Source organism: Apaloderma vittatum, unplaced genomic scaffold, assembly GCF_000703405.1.
Source record: "Apaloderma vittatum isolate BGI_N311 unplaced genomic scaffold, ASM70340v1 scaffold8525, whole genome shotgun sequence".
Taxonomy (NCBI): domain Eukaryota; kingdom Metazoa; phylum Chordata; class Aves; order Trogoniformes; family Trogonidae; genus Apaloderma; species Apaloderma vittatum.
Genome location: NW_009718750.1, coordinates 8,972 through 25,335, shown reverse-complemented (window position 1 = coordinate 25,335; position 16,364 = coordinate 8,972). Strand labels below are relative to the sequence as shown.

General features: G+C 43.3%; 1 protein-coding gene across 1 annotated transcript in view; it reads left to right on the top strand.

Moving 5' to 3' along the window:
• Positions 1-412: 412 nt before the first annotated feature.
• The window catches only part of LOC104274664 (myosin-13), a gene marked incomplete at its 3' end in the record, with an annotated part of 24,571 nt that continues 8,619 nt past the window's right edge, over positions 413-16,364 (top strand). The window contains exons 1-20 of the mRNA XM_009870357.1: positions 413-616; positions 714-857; positions 950-1,106; positions 1,684-1,711; positions 1,798-1,909; positions 4,702-4,794; positions 4,889-4,952; positions 5,042-5,140; positions 5,237-5,340; positions 5,493-5,631; positions 6,029-6,147; positions 6,247-6,396; positions 6,476-6,646; positions 8,253-8,562; positions 9,832-9,905; positions 10,441-10,528; positions 12,606-12,723; positions 13,514-13,637; positions 14,831-14,967; positions 16,060-16,315. Of these exons, the coding sequence (XP_009868659.1) occupies positions 413-616; positions 714-857; positions 950-1,106; positions 1,684-1,711; positions 1,798-1,909; positions 4,702-4,794; positions 4,889-4,952; positions 5,042-5,140; positions 5,237-5,340; positions 5,493-5,631; positions 6,029-6,147; positions 6,247-6,396; positions 6,476-6,646; positions 8,253-8,562; positions 9,832-9,905; positions 10,441-10,528; positions 12,606-12,723; positions 13,514-13,637; positions 14,831-14,967; positions 16,060-16,315 (2,691 nt within the window). The remainder of the gene's footprint in view (positions 617-713; positions 858-949; positions 1,107-1,683; positions 1,712-1,797; positions 1,910-4,701; positions 4,795-4,888; positions 4,953-5,041; positions 5,141-5,236; positions 5,341-5,492; positions 5,632-6,028; positions 6,148-6,246; positions 6,397-6,475; positions 6,647-8,252; positions 8,563-9,831; positions 9,906-10,440; positions 10,529-12,605; positions 12,724-13,513; positions 13,638-14,830; positions 14,968-16,059; positions 16,316-16,364) is intronic.

Here is a 16,364-nt window from a genome sequence, read left to right as displayed (position 1 = left end):
AGCCCACTGGTTAACTTTTGGATCCTACCTGTGTCTAAATTTTTAAATGTCTTCGGAAACTATCCAAGTGGCTTTGTGTATGTGGCTTTGAGAGCTGTGTTAAATACAGCGAGAGAGGCTTTTGAAGACTGCTAGCTTGATACTCCTTCTGCCCTCACTTGGGCAGACAGGCATTCCTTTTAAGGGGGATGTCTTCAAAAACAACACACCTCTGTCGTACAAAAGGCATTTTCTTTACTAGGACTTTCTCAGTGAATACATAAAATGGGGCAGAAGTTAAGTGCTTGACATTGATTGGCTCTCTTCTGCCTTTTATTCTTGGACAATGATCATTTTCTGGATAAATAAATAAATATTACAAATGCATAGGCTCACTAAAACTTTTCTAAATTCTTCCAGAACAACTTCAGCCATGAGTTCAGATGCAGAGATGGCAATCTTTGGAGAAGCTGCTCCCTATTTACGGAAGTCTGAGAAGGAGAGAATTGAAGCCCAGAATCGCCCGTTTGACGCTAAGGCAGCCTGTTTTGTAGTGGATGACAAGCAAATGTATGTGAAAGGTACCATACAGAGCAGAGAAGGTGGCAAAGTCACAGTTAAAACATATGATGATAAAGTAAGTGATAACAACTTCTACTCATACATGATCATCCAGTTCAGGCAGTTCCCTGGCTTAGATTTCTTCTCCTGTTGTTCCCTTCTGGTTTTATCAGACTGTGACTGTAAAGGATGATGAAGTCTTCTCCATGAATCCTCCCAAGTTTGATAAAATCGAGGACATGGCCATGATGACCCACCTCCATGAGCCCGCTGTGCTGTACAACCTCAAAGAGCGTTACGCAGCCTGGATGATCTACGTAAGTACCAGCAGCAGTCTTCCTCTGGGCAGCTCAGGGGAACTGCTCTGCCGGCTGAGGGGAAGCCAACGCGCTGTGTCCCTTCCTCGCAGACCTACTCGGGTCTCTTCTGCGTCACCGTCAACCCCTACAAGTGGCTGCCGGTGTACAACCCGGAGGTGGTGGCTGGCTACCGAGGCAAGAAGCGCCAGGAGGCCCCTCCACACATCTTCTCCATCTCTGACAACGCCTATCAGTTCATGCTGACTGGTGAGTGCTTGGCAGGAATGTGAAACCCTGATATACGCAGGGCTGGCTGCTTGGTCAAGGGAACACTTGGCAGTTCAGGCATCTTAGATGCTGTTCTTCTCATCACCTGATGGCAACAGCTCCCATAGTCCTACAGCACAACTCAAGATTTAACTGCCTGTGGCATCTGAATGATCTCTGTGCTGTCAGATACTGAAGGAAAGGCAGCAGCTTGTTATATGGCTTTGTGCCCACTCACCTAGTAAGGAATGTAAAGATACAGTAAAGAAGGAATGCAGCAGAGAATCTGATTCTGATTAAACTATATTTAAGCCGAGGCCTATACTTAAAGGAAAACAAATAGTATATGGGAAACCTTATAAACAACCATCACTTGGGGTTGGGTTTTGGACTGCTCCACCCCATTGCGCACAGGAAAATCTACACACAGACAAAGGTAGAACTTACCTTACGTGGTTACAAAGTGAGAAATGCAGTTACAGTATAGCTCCTTACCTTGAAGCCAGTAAGTCATGTCTGAGGAACAGAAGCCTTCCACACTTCATTTGATCAGCTCTTTCTGTGCCTTTGTTTTCAGATCGTAACAATCAGTCGATCCTGATCACGTAAGTATATTTTGGTGTGTGTGGCAAAGCTGACAGAGTAGTAAAAATGTTTCCCATTTCCTGTAACTCTGTTTTCTTTTCAACAGCGGAGAATCCGGTGCCGGGAAGACTGTGAACACAAAGCGTGTCATCCAGTACTTTGCAACAATTGCAGTTACTGGTGAGAAGAAGAAAGACCAGCAGCCTGGCAAAATGCAGGTATGTCACTGGCTCTGTCTGTTAGCTTTTGTCCAAGACTGTCCCTGCAGAGCAGAAATTATCAATGTGTAGTTTTGGGTTGCAGTATTATAAAAAGGTAGAAAGTACAGCACAACCAAGGAGTCAGAATGCACAGTCCCAACACACCTACACCCGCTTACCCCTGTTTCCCAGCCCCCATCCCACCAAACACTGGTGGAACTCTACTTAAAGAAACATTCCCTTAATGTAGGAAAGGCTCAAGTCTCAGTTTCTCTCCAGTCTCCATTTACACAGAGAAGTCCTCACAACGGAGAGGAAGATAATGTAATTCAGCTGTGCTGACTCTGTTTCCACATCTGTCCCTCAGTGTCCTATGAGACTGGCCAGACCCACAGCTCGGAGGGGCTGCAGGTGTGAAGAGAGCAGTCGTTTCCCACTGCCATGTGGTTGTGCCACTCTTGTTCCTTGGTTCATTCTGATTAACAGGGGAATTACATGAACTCTGGATTCCGGAGAGATTGTGCTGAAGTTAAGACTAATTTCAATTGCACCAGACAGTAGTTTGCACCGGCTTGTTCTCCTGCATGCGGTCAACGTAACAGCCCTGAGGGGCAGCATAAGAAAAGGGACAGATTTGGGACAGCTTGAAGCACTGGCCTGACAGTTAGAAAGCAACCTCAGAAAGGGTCCTTCCAGGGCAGAAAGCGTGTGCCCTGATGCCCCTTTCTGCCGAGCAGCCCAGCTGCTGCGATCTGATCCCACTGGGGCATTTGCAAGGCGTGGGCTTCACTCCCGAGCAGAGCAGGCAACAAACATCCCTGTGGCACAAGTGTGTGTCGACGCGGTCTGTGCGATGGTATGTGCACCCAAGCGGGTGACACGTGTCAGCGTGTTATTTGAGCACTCAAGGGCACAGTGGAACCTAAGGAGATTCCAAGGCTGAATATTCTTTCCACACTCAGAGGCAGGTGTCTGTGATTGATGGGTTGTTATGGCCAAGTACTCTTTCCATCAGCACCATTTCAGAATCTCCTGGGCTCGGCTTTCAACAGCTGCTCACTATGCCAGGACTGATCTCAGAAAAACTTTGAGACAGCTGAGAGATGTACTGACTATGTTTGATATGAAAATCACCTGGCTCTCAGATGGACAGCCACCTGTTCTGCCCTCTTCTGGGTGTTTTTACTGAGTACCCTAGATTTTTAATATTCACCATCTCTGTAACACTAGTGCATCTTCACAGGGACACTAAATAAAATACTTAGGTTGTAGTTCTGTGTAGCCCAGCATCCTCTCAGATGCAGGCTCAAATGAGATGTCAAGCAAGAATATATGAGTAAGGTAAGCACATAACTGCATGTCCCCAGAATATTGCCTCAGCCTCCAGCACTTTGTCAGTCTGGAGACAGGACTCCAGAACGAAATTGTGTAAAAAATTGCTGTGTCTTCTTCCATGCTGCTCCCCATGCATGATGCTCCCTTTTGAGTTTCCTGGTCATAGCTGTGCACAAAAAATAGGTTTGGTGTTGATGTAGTCAGCTGCACTGACACACACAGGTCTTCTCTTAAACAGGGAAGTTCATTTAGAAAGATTAAAGATACATGTGAAAAGGTATTACTTTAGCGAGCTGAGATTTTTTTATTTAAAAAAATAAAAATATCTAGAGCTTCATATGCTACTGTGTTGCCTTAATTAAAATTTAAAAAAAAGGGAAAAAACTGCGGGCTTCATGTGCTACTGTGTTGCCTTAATGTTACAGGGTCCACCTTCATGGTGGACTAATAAAAGCTAATTTAAACCGGTTGTGCCATCTGCAGACCGGATTGGGAATGGCATTCTCTCCACTGCAAGATGCTAAAGGCTGCCCTGAACACCACGTACAAAGATGCAGCCACTTCAGCTGTGCTGCTCATCTTTCATCTGGATAAAAAGTGGTTTATTTTTGTCTGATTCTTTTTTTTCCATCTCTGTCTTGGAAATTATCCCTGGCAACACTTTCATGCCCTGACTACACAGGAATCAATCATGAGTAGGTGAGATGCTTTGAGAAACGCTTTGCTCTATCATTCCAAATAAGCAAACGGTGACCCTGCTTCCTTGCTCGTATTCCACAGAAAACGAGAGACATAATGCCACAGAATCTTTTCTCTTCCTATATTTTTGCAGTTAACAAGAGTGATACAACATCAAAACTTCACACACTGATCATTCCTTCTTCAGTCATGCAGCAGAAAACTCAGAAAGTTCCTGTTGTTTTTTTAAGTTTGGTATTTGAGTCTCAGTCTTTGTCCATGTCCCACTCTCCTTTTTGAACCATGTCTGGAGATGTAGTTCTGCATTCAGAAAGGCTGCTGGTTGTTTGAATGCAATTGCAGAACTTTATGCTCTCTCTTGCTAGGGGCTTCCTATTAAAGGCTGTGAGTCCTGAGCTCAAGTAATCTCCAGAAAAAAAATTCCCAGAATTTTTACACTTTCTTTAGCTGTCATGGCCTTTGTGAATGGGAATGTGGAAACACATCTCTCACACAGATTCCAAACTCCCTGAACTCCACTGTACTGATTCTGCATACGATACCAAACATATGACAGCAGGTACAAGAAGCAAACAAATTACAAACCCATCTTTCAGCATGCTCCCTTTGAAAGCAATCACAATACTCAGGAGTACTGCCTGATTTAAAAATCAGCTCAACTTTAGGTTAAATTCACATATGAAGTGTAAAAATTATCTATTTGCAGTATCACCTTTGCAATATGTATTATCAATCAACAGTGCAGTTTGGTAAGAAGTGTTTTCTCTGCTAACTAGGGAACTCTGGAAGATCAGATCATCCAGGCCAACCCACTGCTGGAGGCTTTTGGCAATGCCAAGACTGTGAGGAACGACAACTCCTCACGCTTTGTGAGTTCATCTCAGATGTGTTGGAACGCAGGCATCTGATATGTCTCATTCATTGATCACTCTAACCTGTGGGTTGATCTCTACTGCTTGACAGGGAAAATTCATCCGGATTCACTTTGGAACAACTGGCAAACTAGCCTCTGCGGATATCGAAACCTGTGAGTTGGAACAAGTCAGTGCCTGTAGAATTTGTGCATTTATGATCTCAAATTTACCAGGAGACTAACATCATCTCTCTTTTGGTTAGATCTTCTGGAGAAATCCCGAGTGACCTTCCAGCTAGCCAGTGAAAGAAGCTATCATATTTTTTACCAGATAATGTCCAACAAGAAGCCGGAGCTCATTGGTGAGTGCCACTGGTTCTGGTCTTGGCTCAGCAAGTGCTTTCTCTTCCCCCTGTGATCTGCCCCGATGCCACCAAAGGCACCCTGTATACCCGCAGATCTCCTCCTTATTTCCACCAACCCCTACGACTTCCCCTACGTGAGCCAAGGAGAAGTCACTGTTGCCAGTATTGATGACAGCGAGGAGCTGCTGGCGACCGATGTGAGTGCCGTGGAACACGGGTGGGCAGGGAGGTGGGGAGGCAGGGGAGAAACCCCACCTTCCCACCCCAGCACACGTGCCTTTTAACAGCACCTTGAGATTCACCTGTTGTGCTTCTCCACTCTTTCACAACTTGGCCTTTGCCTCTGCAGAATGCCGTGGACATCCTGGGCTTCAGCCCCGACGAGAAGGTGGGGATGTACAAGCTAACGGGGGCCGTCATGCATTACGGGAACATGAAGTTCAAGCAGAAGCAACGGGAGGAGCAGGCGGAGCCCGACAGCACAGAAGGTAGTGTTGACTGCAGAGTTTGCTTGTGAACTGCACCAGGAGACAAGCCAGCAACGCTGTCCCATGAAGCGTACAACACTTGGAGAATGATTTTCTCTCCCACAAACTATTTTTTTTAGTTTTGTTGCAAATTACGCAAAGTCAATTATTTAATTTATGCTCCAAAAGGAAACAGAGATACAGAGCCAAAGCATTGCTGCAGCCCTCCAGGTGTGCTGCAGGCAGCACTGCCTGTGCTGGGGAGAAACATTCTCTGTGGAATTGGAGAGGAGATTCCCTTGACCACAGGTGCATTTGAGAAGTGCAGAAAGTAGGGACTTTGTAACATAAACACACTAGAGAACCAAGACACCTTTTTATTTTGTCTTTTGAACTCGTTTGCTGTCTCTGATCCTAGTGGCTGACAAAGCTGCCTACCTGATGGGTCTGAATTCTGCTGATTTGCTCAAGGCTTTATGCTATCCCCGGGTGAAAGTTGGAAATGAATATGTCACTAAAGGACAAAATGTCCAACAGGTACCTAGACAGCTGACCAGCTTATCAATTTGTTCAGACAGTTCTTTCAACTTCAGAGCTAACTCAACGTCCATTACTGCCATGTCTGTGTTTCTTCAGGTGTACAATTCAGTGGGTGCATTGGCTAAGTCAGTCTACGAGAAGATGTTCCTGTGGATGGTTGTTCGAATCAACCAACAGCTGGATACCAAGCAGCCCAGGCAGCATTTCATTGGTGTCCTGGACATTGCTGGCTTTGAAATTTTTGATGTGAGTTACAGTAAGTATGTTTGCCCACCGATGACTTTTCCAACGTAACGGGAATTTTTTTCATATTTTGAATTTGCAGTTCAACAGCCTGGAGCAGCTGTGCATCAACTTCACCAACGAGAAACTGCAACAGTTCTTCAACCATCACATGTTCGTGCTGGAGCAGGAGGAGTACAAGAAGGAAGGAATTGAGTGGGAGTTCATTGACTTTGGGATGGACCTGGCTGCCTGCATTGAGCTCATTGAGAAGGTAATCTTTTCATTTTAGGAGAGCAGATTTCTTCCATGGTAATTTAGTACAGGTACTCTTAACAAATTAACATATTACTGTTGAATGACCCTCTCACATAAGAAGAGTCAGTTGATAAACCCAAAGCTTTCGGAATGAAAGGCTGCCTCTGCACAGGCAATTATTTCGTGATCAACACGGCTGGGCTGGAAGGGAGAAGGGGAACATGATGTTAATCTGGTGACTTTACCAGCAAGGTGAACCTCAAGTCTTACTCCTTGCAGTAATGGACAGAATTAAGTTCTTGGTATAGTGACACAACTCTTTCTGACCCTTGTGTTGCTGCCCACTGTTACGGCACTGGGGATCTTAATGGGAATTATCCCCTCACTGCTACAAGCCAGTGTCCAGTGGTTGTGCACAGCACTTATACATCGTGTGCAAATCCAGTGTGCACGTACCCAACATCTTCCTCCTCAGGAGCAGAGAGGTATCTCTCCCAGCACTATCATTCATGCCCAGTGCCCAGTGACTGATTCAGCCATCCCACATGGATATTCACTGCTTAATATTCATACTCATGGGCTCTGCCTTTTCACACAGGCCAACCTTGCTAACCTGCCACACCTCCCACCACAGAAAAGCATCTACAGGCAGCGCTACCATTCACAGCTAGTGCCTGTTGCCTATTGCTATATTTAACACCCAAAATCTACTCCCACTGTTCAGTGCCCACACATTTTGTGTCCCATATCTATGCAATATAGAGTATTAGAGCCAGGGGAATCAGAACACCTACAGTGATCTAATGCAGTCTCTTCTGCACTGACAGGAAACAAGTGCGCTTCTAGCTCTAATGCAGTCTCTTCTGCACTGACAGGAAAGAAGTGCTCTTCTAGGATGCAGCTCTCTTATAAAATATGTTCTGTTAGTGATTTAACGACTCTTATAAAATATGTTCTGTTAGTGATTTAACAACTGGACGTGGCACTTAAGGAGATGGTTTAGTGTTAGGGTGATGTAGGACTGTAGGTTGGACTTGATTATCTTCAGGTCCTTTCCAACCTCGATGTTCCTATGATTCTAGGATTCTGTGAAATTCTGAGACAAATTAAAAATCTATGAACATTCTAAACTGTCAGATTATTGCCATCTACACTCCATAGAAGGTGAGGAAAATCTGATCCATCATGCACATTCACTGGAGCCAGAACAGGAGTTCTTAGATATTAACCTATGCACGGTCCTGAGGAGCCATCAAATTAAGCTCACACTGACCTTATGGCTTGTAACAGACACATGCAACAGCATCAGTCCCACAAACACAATGCTCCAACCTACCTTCTAACAACGTAGGATAAAGATGATCGAAACAATTGATTATAATACATAGCCTTCCCTTCAATGATGCATGTAAACACTATTGTCAAGCTGCTACATTCACTGGTAGTAGCTTGAGCAACACAGACTAATTATAGCCTGCCAGATTATTACAGTAACTAGTGATGTATTGTGCAGTACAGACTGCAATCACTGAAACAAGCCACAAATCATATTCAAGGTGGCATTTTATTTACTTTTCCTCTTCCCATCGCTTACTTTCTTCATGTATTCATATCTCTTCCAGCCCATGGGCATCTTCTCCATCCTGGAAGAGGAGTGCATGTTCCCCAAGGCAACTGACACCTCTTTCAAGAACAAGCTCTATGACCAGCACCTGGGCAAGTCCAACAACTTCCAGAAGCCAAAGCCTGTCAAAGGCAAGGCTGAGGCTCACTTTTCACTGATGCACTATGCTGGCACGGTGGACTACAACATCTCTGGTTGGCTTGACAAGAACAAGGATCCCTTGAACGAAACTGTTGTGGGGCTGTACCAGAAATCATCCTTGAAGCTGCTGTCCTTCCTTTTCTCTAACTACGCTGGTGCAGAAACAAGTAAGTGACGATTGATAAGGCAAGAATCAGCTAGATTCTACTTCTGCCTCTCCTCTCTGTGGTATACTCTCACCTCTCTATCATTCCCTAATGTGAACTTGTCCTTGTGTGCACCCAGATATGCAAAAACTAAGATACCATCATGCAGAACTGCTGAAATCACCACTTTCATGTGATGCAGAAATAAAACTCAGCAAGTGCAAAACAAAGTGTCAGGAGGTGTATGTTTCCTGACTTACAGTGCTGTGAATCATGTGCGTGGTTACTCATCTCTAGGCAAGTGCCAAATATGCATGTGAAGTGCAAGCACTTTACGATTTAGAAGTCCTCTAAGGGCACTAGAGAGCCATCCAACTTTTTTGTGGCTGAAGGGCTGAAGACCATCAAGTTGGACAGTCAGTAGGTTTGCCTTAACACAAATGTTCACACAGACTTTTGCACAAGAAAATCCATATTCCGGCAGCCTGGATGCTGGGCACGCAGAAGTGGCAGTATGCAGTAGTAGTCAACTCAGCCATCAGGCATATGGACAGCAGGGTTCGAAGCTCAAGAGGGCTGCACAGGGACTTTGCTGCGGTTCAGTTTGGCTGACGTAACACATGTCTGAGCAAGCTCCTAGGAAATACTGAGGATGAGTCAGCTGTGGCCCACCAATATAAGGAAGGGGAGAAAAAAAGATTGTGGAGATAAAATTTTGGTTAAGGTATGAAGTTCAGTGCACAAATACTCCATTTAAGTCTTGATTTGATTGCCTTCAATGTTGAAGCAAATACAAAAATACTCTGAGCTGCTTGGACTTGCATTCCTGAGACTATAATTTGCTTCCTGCATTGGGGTTGCCAGAATGCAGAACACTGGATTAGGAGATATTTGGTTTTTTAAGATTTCACTGCACTGAAGAATGGGTGTCCACTGATGATCTTTTCATCTAATTCAAAAAAGTAATAATTGGGCTGTGTCTATAAGTAAAAGCAATGTGATTGGTAGTACAGAGTACAGTTACAAAACTTATGTCAGGCCATAGTGTTTCATACCACCAAAGCCACACACAGTATGGTGCAACCTAAATAACGCATCTGAGACCAAATAAACCATGCACCGATCAACAACCAACTAGCAGCACTTCACTAAATCTCTCACGCAGCAGTGGATCAGTATTTAAAATTAAAAATTAATTATTTTATTGACTCATGACCAAAGAAAGGAAGATGAGGCTTATAAAACACATTGCTTTCTCTAACCATTAACCTCCTATCTGCTTTTTCCAAGGTGATAGTGGTAGTGGCAAGAAAGGTGCTAAGAAGAAGGGAGGCTCTTTCCAGACAGTGTCCGCTGTGTTCAGGGTACGTGAATTTCCTTCTAAATGAGCAATGCTTCCACAAGAATGATCTCAGAGCTGGAACACCTCTACTGGAAAGAAAGAAGGAGAGAGTTGGGTTGTTCAGCCTGGACAAGAGAAGGCTTCAGGGAGATCTTACTGCAGCCTTTCAATATACAAAAGAGGGCTTATGAGAAAGACAAAAACTATTTACAAAGGCCTGTAGTGACAGAACAAGAGATAATAGTTTTAAACTGAAAGAGGGACATTTTAGACTGGACATAAGGAAGGACTTTTTTTAGAATGAGGATGGTGAGACACTCAACAAGTTGCCCAGAAAGTTGTGGATGGCCCCTCCCTGGAAGTGTTCAAGCCAGGCTGGATGGGGCTTTTAGAAACCTGGTCTAGTAAAAGATGTCCCTGCCCATGTTTGACTCAGTGATCTTCAAAGGCCTGTTCCAGCCTAAACCGTCCTGTGATTCTATAACTCCTTGACATTTGAATAAGAATGCAAAAGCTTTGTAGCTCAAAGCTCAAACCCATGTTTGGTTCTATCACAGGAAAATCTAAACAAGTTGATGACAAACTTGAGAAGTACCCATCCTCACTTTGTGCGTTGCCTGATTCCCAATGAGACCAAGACACCTGGTAAGCCTGTCACTACGCTCTCAAGACATGGGACTGTCGGGAATTGGCCTGCTTGGCTTCCACACCAGCTTCTTCCAGAACAGCTCCCTCTGCATGTGAAGCTCTTAGGGGGGTTGGTCTACTGGACAGTGCCCAAGTAAAACTCCTTGTATTGTTTACCCTGACAGTAGAATTTTGAGCACTACATGGTCAATGACACTTTACCCATCTTTGTTTAATGTGTGTACAGAGCTGAAGACTATAAAGATGGGACTGATTACAGCTGATAAAATTGTCTGTTGAGGGTAACCGCATTAGCAAATCCTTAATAAATGCCTAGTTTTAAGCAATAGTGTGTCACTCAGAACTGTTGGGTTCTGCCCAAGACCACTTACCAGTTTCTAAATATTCAGTGTTAGGATCTGATTCACTGAGCTGGAGGACTGTCAAAGAAACCATATATCATTTGTACAATTCCACATACAAGCTGCTGGGTCCTGCCAGCACTTGGAAATCATTTTTGTATGAAGCTACTTTTTTTCCTTTATTTAATTAAATATTAAACTCTCACAAAGGTTTTGGTCACCGAGAACAGTCAATCTGGGGAGTATTTTCATATGGTCATTAAATTCAAGTACTAGGGGAGAGACTTGCCTGTGTGGGTCTTAAGAGTTTAATCATTATGCAGTCTGGTAGTGGTAGCATGATAAGGTACATACTGGTAGAATGTAGTGGATGCAACAGGATTACTAGGAAAAGGAGCTTAGCATCTATTTAATCTGCTCAGGAAACAGAAGACCAATTTCAGAACATTTATTTCCTTTCTTATTTACGTCTCTCTGTGTAACCCCAAAGACCACAAGCAGGATTTAAGCAACACACACATGTATGACATTTGCATTTCAGCTATTCATCTAAACTCCTTTTATATTTGGTGGAGAGAAGCTGGCATTTTAAGGTATGACTCATCTGGCACCTTTTATATATCTATCTTAGGATGCGATGAATCACATCCTAGAAGAAACTGTTTGACTCCACTGACGATAAATGAAGCCCAAATGGAAATGTCCACGCTTCATATCCTAAAGTGAAGAAAGGGGAATCCCACTGGGGTCTTGAGAGTCGAGAAAGTGTATGGGAGAATTAAGGAAAACTACTAAAATAGAAAAGCATATTTGAAGGAATTACTTTGTGAGATACAGCTGTCATTTTAGTGTTCAGTCAGTTGTTTTGACAGAGGTGACTCAGAGGGAATGTTGACATTTTCCTTTTAAGAAAAGTAGTACTGTGTGAGTGAAATAAGGATGATGAAGTGAAGGAAGAGAAACTGGGTAACTTCTGAGTTTGGCTGGTTTTAGGCTGCTTATGCTCAACTTTTCTAACAATTCTTTGGGTAGATCTTTATTGATTACATTGAAAAGATAAAGTTAAGGGTATGGACCACTCTAATTAATGTCTGCATGACAAAGTGATTCAAAGAGGGTTTCACTCGGCCAGATGTACTTTGTAATACTTGGGAGCAAGACCTGGAAATACAGTTGATCATTATATCCAATAGATATTATAGGAGGAGAACGATAATTTTAATCAACTGTTCTCTACAGGCACAGTGACAGCTTTAAGCAACCTGCTTATCCACTCCTATCTAGCTATCAAATCTAATCAAGTTTTAGTCAATGCTTGCATGCTAGGTCTAAAGTCTAATCTTACATAATGTGAAGAGCTGATTGTCTGGATGGTACTGCACTCTACTTGGTGCAATCTCTAACTATAACCAATGAGGGTGCTGGTGCTCTTGAAGATTTTTCAGCTGGCCTCCTAAAGCACTCTCCTGATGTTTTTGAGTAACACGGCCTTAGGTCTTCGAGCCACTGGCAATTCCCAAGCACTGCCAGCCCTAGCATTCTTAGTAGAGTTGAGCTCACTGAACAAGGCAACTTGTGTGAACTCAAGGAATGTTCTATCTTCACTTCCTGCATATTTAATCGAGTACTGCGTGAATTTTACCTAAAAAGGGAAATCATTCTGGAACGCTAATATACCATAGGGAGATTCTTTGGAAGAAGATGAGAATCATGATAGATGTATTTTGTTTAAGGTGAAATGGACCATTACTTGGTGATGCATCAGCTGCGGTGCAACGGGGTGCTAGAAGGCATCCGAATTTGCAGGAAGGGGTTTCCAAGTAGAATCCTTTATGCGGACTTTAAGCAACGGTAGGTCTTCAGTTATTACTGCCTGTTAAGATAAGGCCTCAATAAACTTACACCACCAGTGACAATTGCACTGACATCATGGAGAGACACCATCTGAAGCAGACTAGATCAGTGGCATTTGAGGGAAGCAAGTCATTAATATGGTCTTAGGTCACTCCAGTGTTTCTCTCTTTGATCACATCAGAGATTTCTTAATTCATCAGAACCAATATAATTTCCATTTTGTGCTCAATACCCAATGATTCAAAGAGAGGCAAAATGCTTGTAGTATAAGGAATTAAGTGGCATTGTCGACTGCTCTTTGTAAGTCTCCCAGAGTATAGATACAAAAACAATACGCATGCTAAGGATTCCACGGTACAAATTGTGAAGACTGAGAACTGTGCAAGATCTATATTCCCTTTGGAATATAGCTGATTTTTGTTAGCAGTTCTAATTCATTTTTAACTTTAATGTGAGTAGCGTTCCTCTGATCAATGAGACAAGATGAGAAGAGGTTGGCACATTCTCACTATGTTCTTCCTAATTCCTGGACCTGCAGACACTCTTAAGTATGCACATTAATTTTGTATGTAACAACATACTGCGTTGTTACACAGCCAACAGATTCCTCTGAAGTGCAGACGTGGCCCCTTGTCATCACGTTGTGTTCAGGCAAGACAGCCTACATTTCAGATGGCATATTCAATCACTTTCAGATAGCTCAGCTCTCATATATTTTAAGATATGTGATGGATCCTATTTTCTTCACCCTGTTTGCAACTAGTCCTTGCAACCTGTCTTACCACAGGTACAAGATTCTGAATGCCTCAGCCATTCCAGAAGGCCAATTCATCGACAGCAAAAAGGCTTCAGAAAAGCTTCTTTCTTCCATTGACGTTGATCACAACCAGTACAGATTTGGCCACACCAAGGTAAAGTCCTTGTGGAAGAGGGGGTATAATTAATGGCAAAAGATTTAGTTCGTTGAATGTACTTCTTGCATATGAAATCAGCCTTCACGATGATTAGAAACAAAGCACAACACTAACGAGAAAGTGTACAAAAAACTGAACTGGTTCTGGTGTTAGATATGAGGGGTAGCACCGTCAGCCCTGGGAACACCACTCTACCAGAATGAGCCAGTGCGGCTGCAACTAGAACTAGTGTTGCCCTTTTCTCCTGCCAGCTGCACTCCTTTGTTTTGGTGCACGTTAGACTGGCTCAGGCAAGTTTGGACAGTCAGAGTTTTCAGGGGATTTAGGCACAGTCACAAGTCTAACTTCCATATCCAAAGCAGTGTCAGGCAAGACACTGAAGCTCTGATCAGCAGAACCACGGCAGTAGTATCTCTGGGCAAAACCCAGTCACCTACACTACTGAAGAGACATCACTCTCTACAACTCCCCGACAGGCAGCTGTAGTGAGACAGGTGTTGGCCTCTTCTCCCTAGTGAATAGCGATAGGACAGGAGGGAATGGGTTCAAGTTGTGCTAGGGGAAGTTTAGAATGGATATTAGGGAAAACTTCTTCACCGAAAAGGTGGTGAAGCACTGGAATGGGTTGCTGAGGGAGATGGTGGAGTCACCATCCCTGGACGTGTTTAGAAAAAGGCTGGATGTGGCACTTCAGGAGATGGTTTAGTGTTAGGGTGGTGTAGGGCTGTAGGCTGGACTTGATGATCTTAAGGTTCTTTCCAAACCTGATGTTTCTATGATTCTATGATCATCATGTGCGCTTCTCAAGCTTTCTGTCAGTTTACAGAGCAAATCTTGAGCCTGACATAGAAAGGTAAGGTACAATGAAGAGAGAGAGTAAGATATATTACTAAATTGAAAGTTAACTCTTTGTTTTAATAACTACAGATGAGTTTTGATAACTGCTATAGATATTTCCCATCCCAGGCATCAAATAACCCTGCAATGATGTGGTTAGATCATACATAAAGTGATTTGTCACGAATCACAGGAAAACTGAGGATAGGCATACCAACACAAAATTTCTCTAGCTGTTAAACTGTTACTCTGCAGACATTTCTCCTGTACTGCCCTGTGCTACCCTGCATCAGCTGCCAATGGTCACGTATCTGCCTAAGACTCAAACTATCTGACCCTCTTTTATGTTCTAGGTGTTCTTCAAGGCAGGTCTCCTGGGACTGCTAGAAGAGATGAGAGATGAGAAGCTTGTGAGCCTCATCACTCACACACAAGCTATGTGCAGAGGGTACCTCATGAGAATTGAATTTAAAAAGATGAATGCAAGAAGGTAATGTAAGAAAATACTAACAAAGTACCATGTCAGACCAAAAATCCAGCAACACAGTACCTGTCCTAGGCAAAAAAAAAATAAAAAATAAAAAGTGCATCCTTGGGAAAAATCCTTAGAAAGACTAGGGGAAACAGAGCATGCACAGACTAATAGTTTCCTTGTTACAGCCTCCCAAATTCTGGCAATGGCTATTTAGCAATTGGACCACGCATCTGGGCCATGATATTTAGTATTTAACAGTGCCCCTTTTCTCCAGGAATGCACCTAGCATTTCCAGCGTTTTTAGAGCCCTGTGACAGAGATGGCCAACTAAACAAGTGCTAAGGCTTGTCTGCCTTGAACACATGGTCCAATACTTCCATTGGATCACACACGTTTTGTAAGGAATGGCATATAATCACTCTCTGCTCTCCTTTTTCTTTCATGGCTCCATCATCTAAGATGAACAATTCTGGCTTGTTCAGAGAAAGTATTCCATACCCTTTTCCTTTCAGCTCTTTCACTTTGAGATGGGATGAATCATGAAAATTTTAGAGTGTGGGAGTGGCAAAATTGGGCAAGTCAAGCAAATTGTCTCAAGTGTTGTTGACAAGTGAAAGCTTTAGGGGGAGCAAGGATTGCATTAATGTATAGGATGCTCTGCCAACCAGCTGCTTTTATTTGTAATGCTCTGCAGTATATATTTAGCACAGGGGCTTCCTGAGCCAGGAATAGTATCTCAGAATTCAATTAATCTTACCGGATTTCTCTGCAAGGAATTGTCTAATATTCCCTTGAACTGTGGACATCAACAATGTATTTTTGCATTCAATACCATAAGAAGATGTCCTTTTTGTTTTCAGTTTCTGTCTTAACACTTTCTAATATGATGTTTGCAACTCTTTCTTATACCCAGACATAGTTATTGTTCATGCTACTGAACCCACCATTCTGAAATCAAGGGCCTAGAAATGACTCTTTAATAAAAGCAAGGGAGGTGAGGAAAAAAGTCTTATGCAGAAGTTCCTCCAGGAAAACACTGATACTGTACGGTGTTTTTCCAACCCAAGACTCACCAGCCTCATAAACTGTGTATTTGTGTGTTTTCAGAGAATCCATTTATATCATCCAATACAATGTTCGTGCATTCATGAATGTGAAGCACTGGCCCTGGATGAAGCTGTACTTCAAGATGAAACCGCTGCTGAAGAGCGCTGAATCTGAGAAGGAGATAGCCAACATGAAGGAGGAGTTTGAGAAAACCAAAGAAGAGCTTGCAAAGTCTGAGGCAAAGAGGAAAGAGCTGGAGGAGAAAATGGTGACCCTGTTGCAAGAGAAAAACGACCTGCAGCTTCAGGTTCAATCTGTGAGTAGCCTGCCTTTCCAGATTCACTCCACTTCTCCTTATGCTGTTG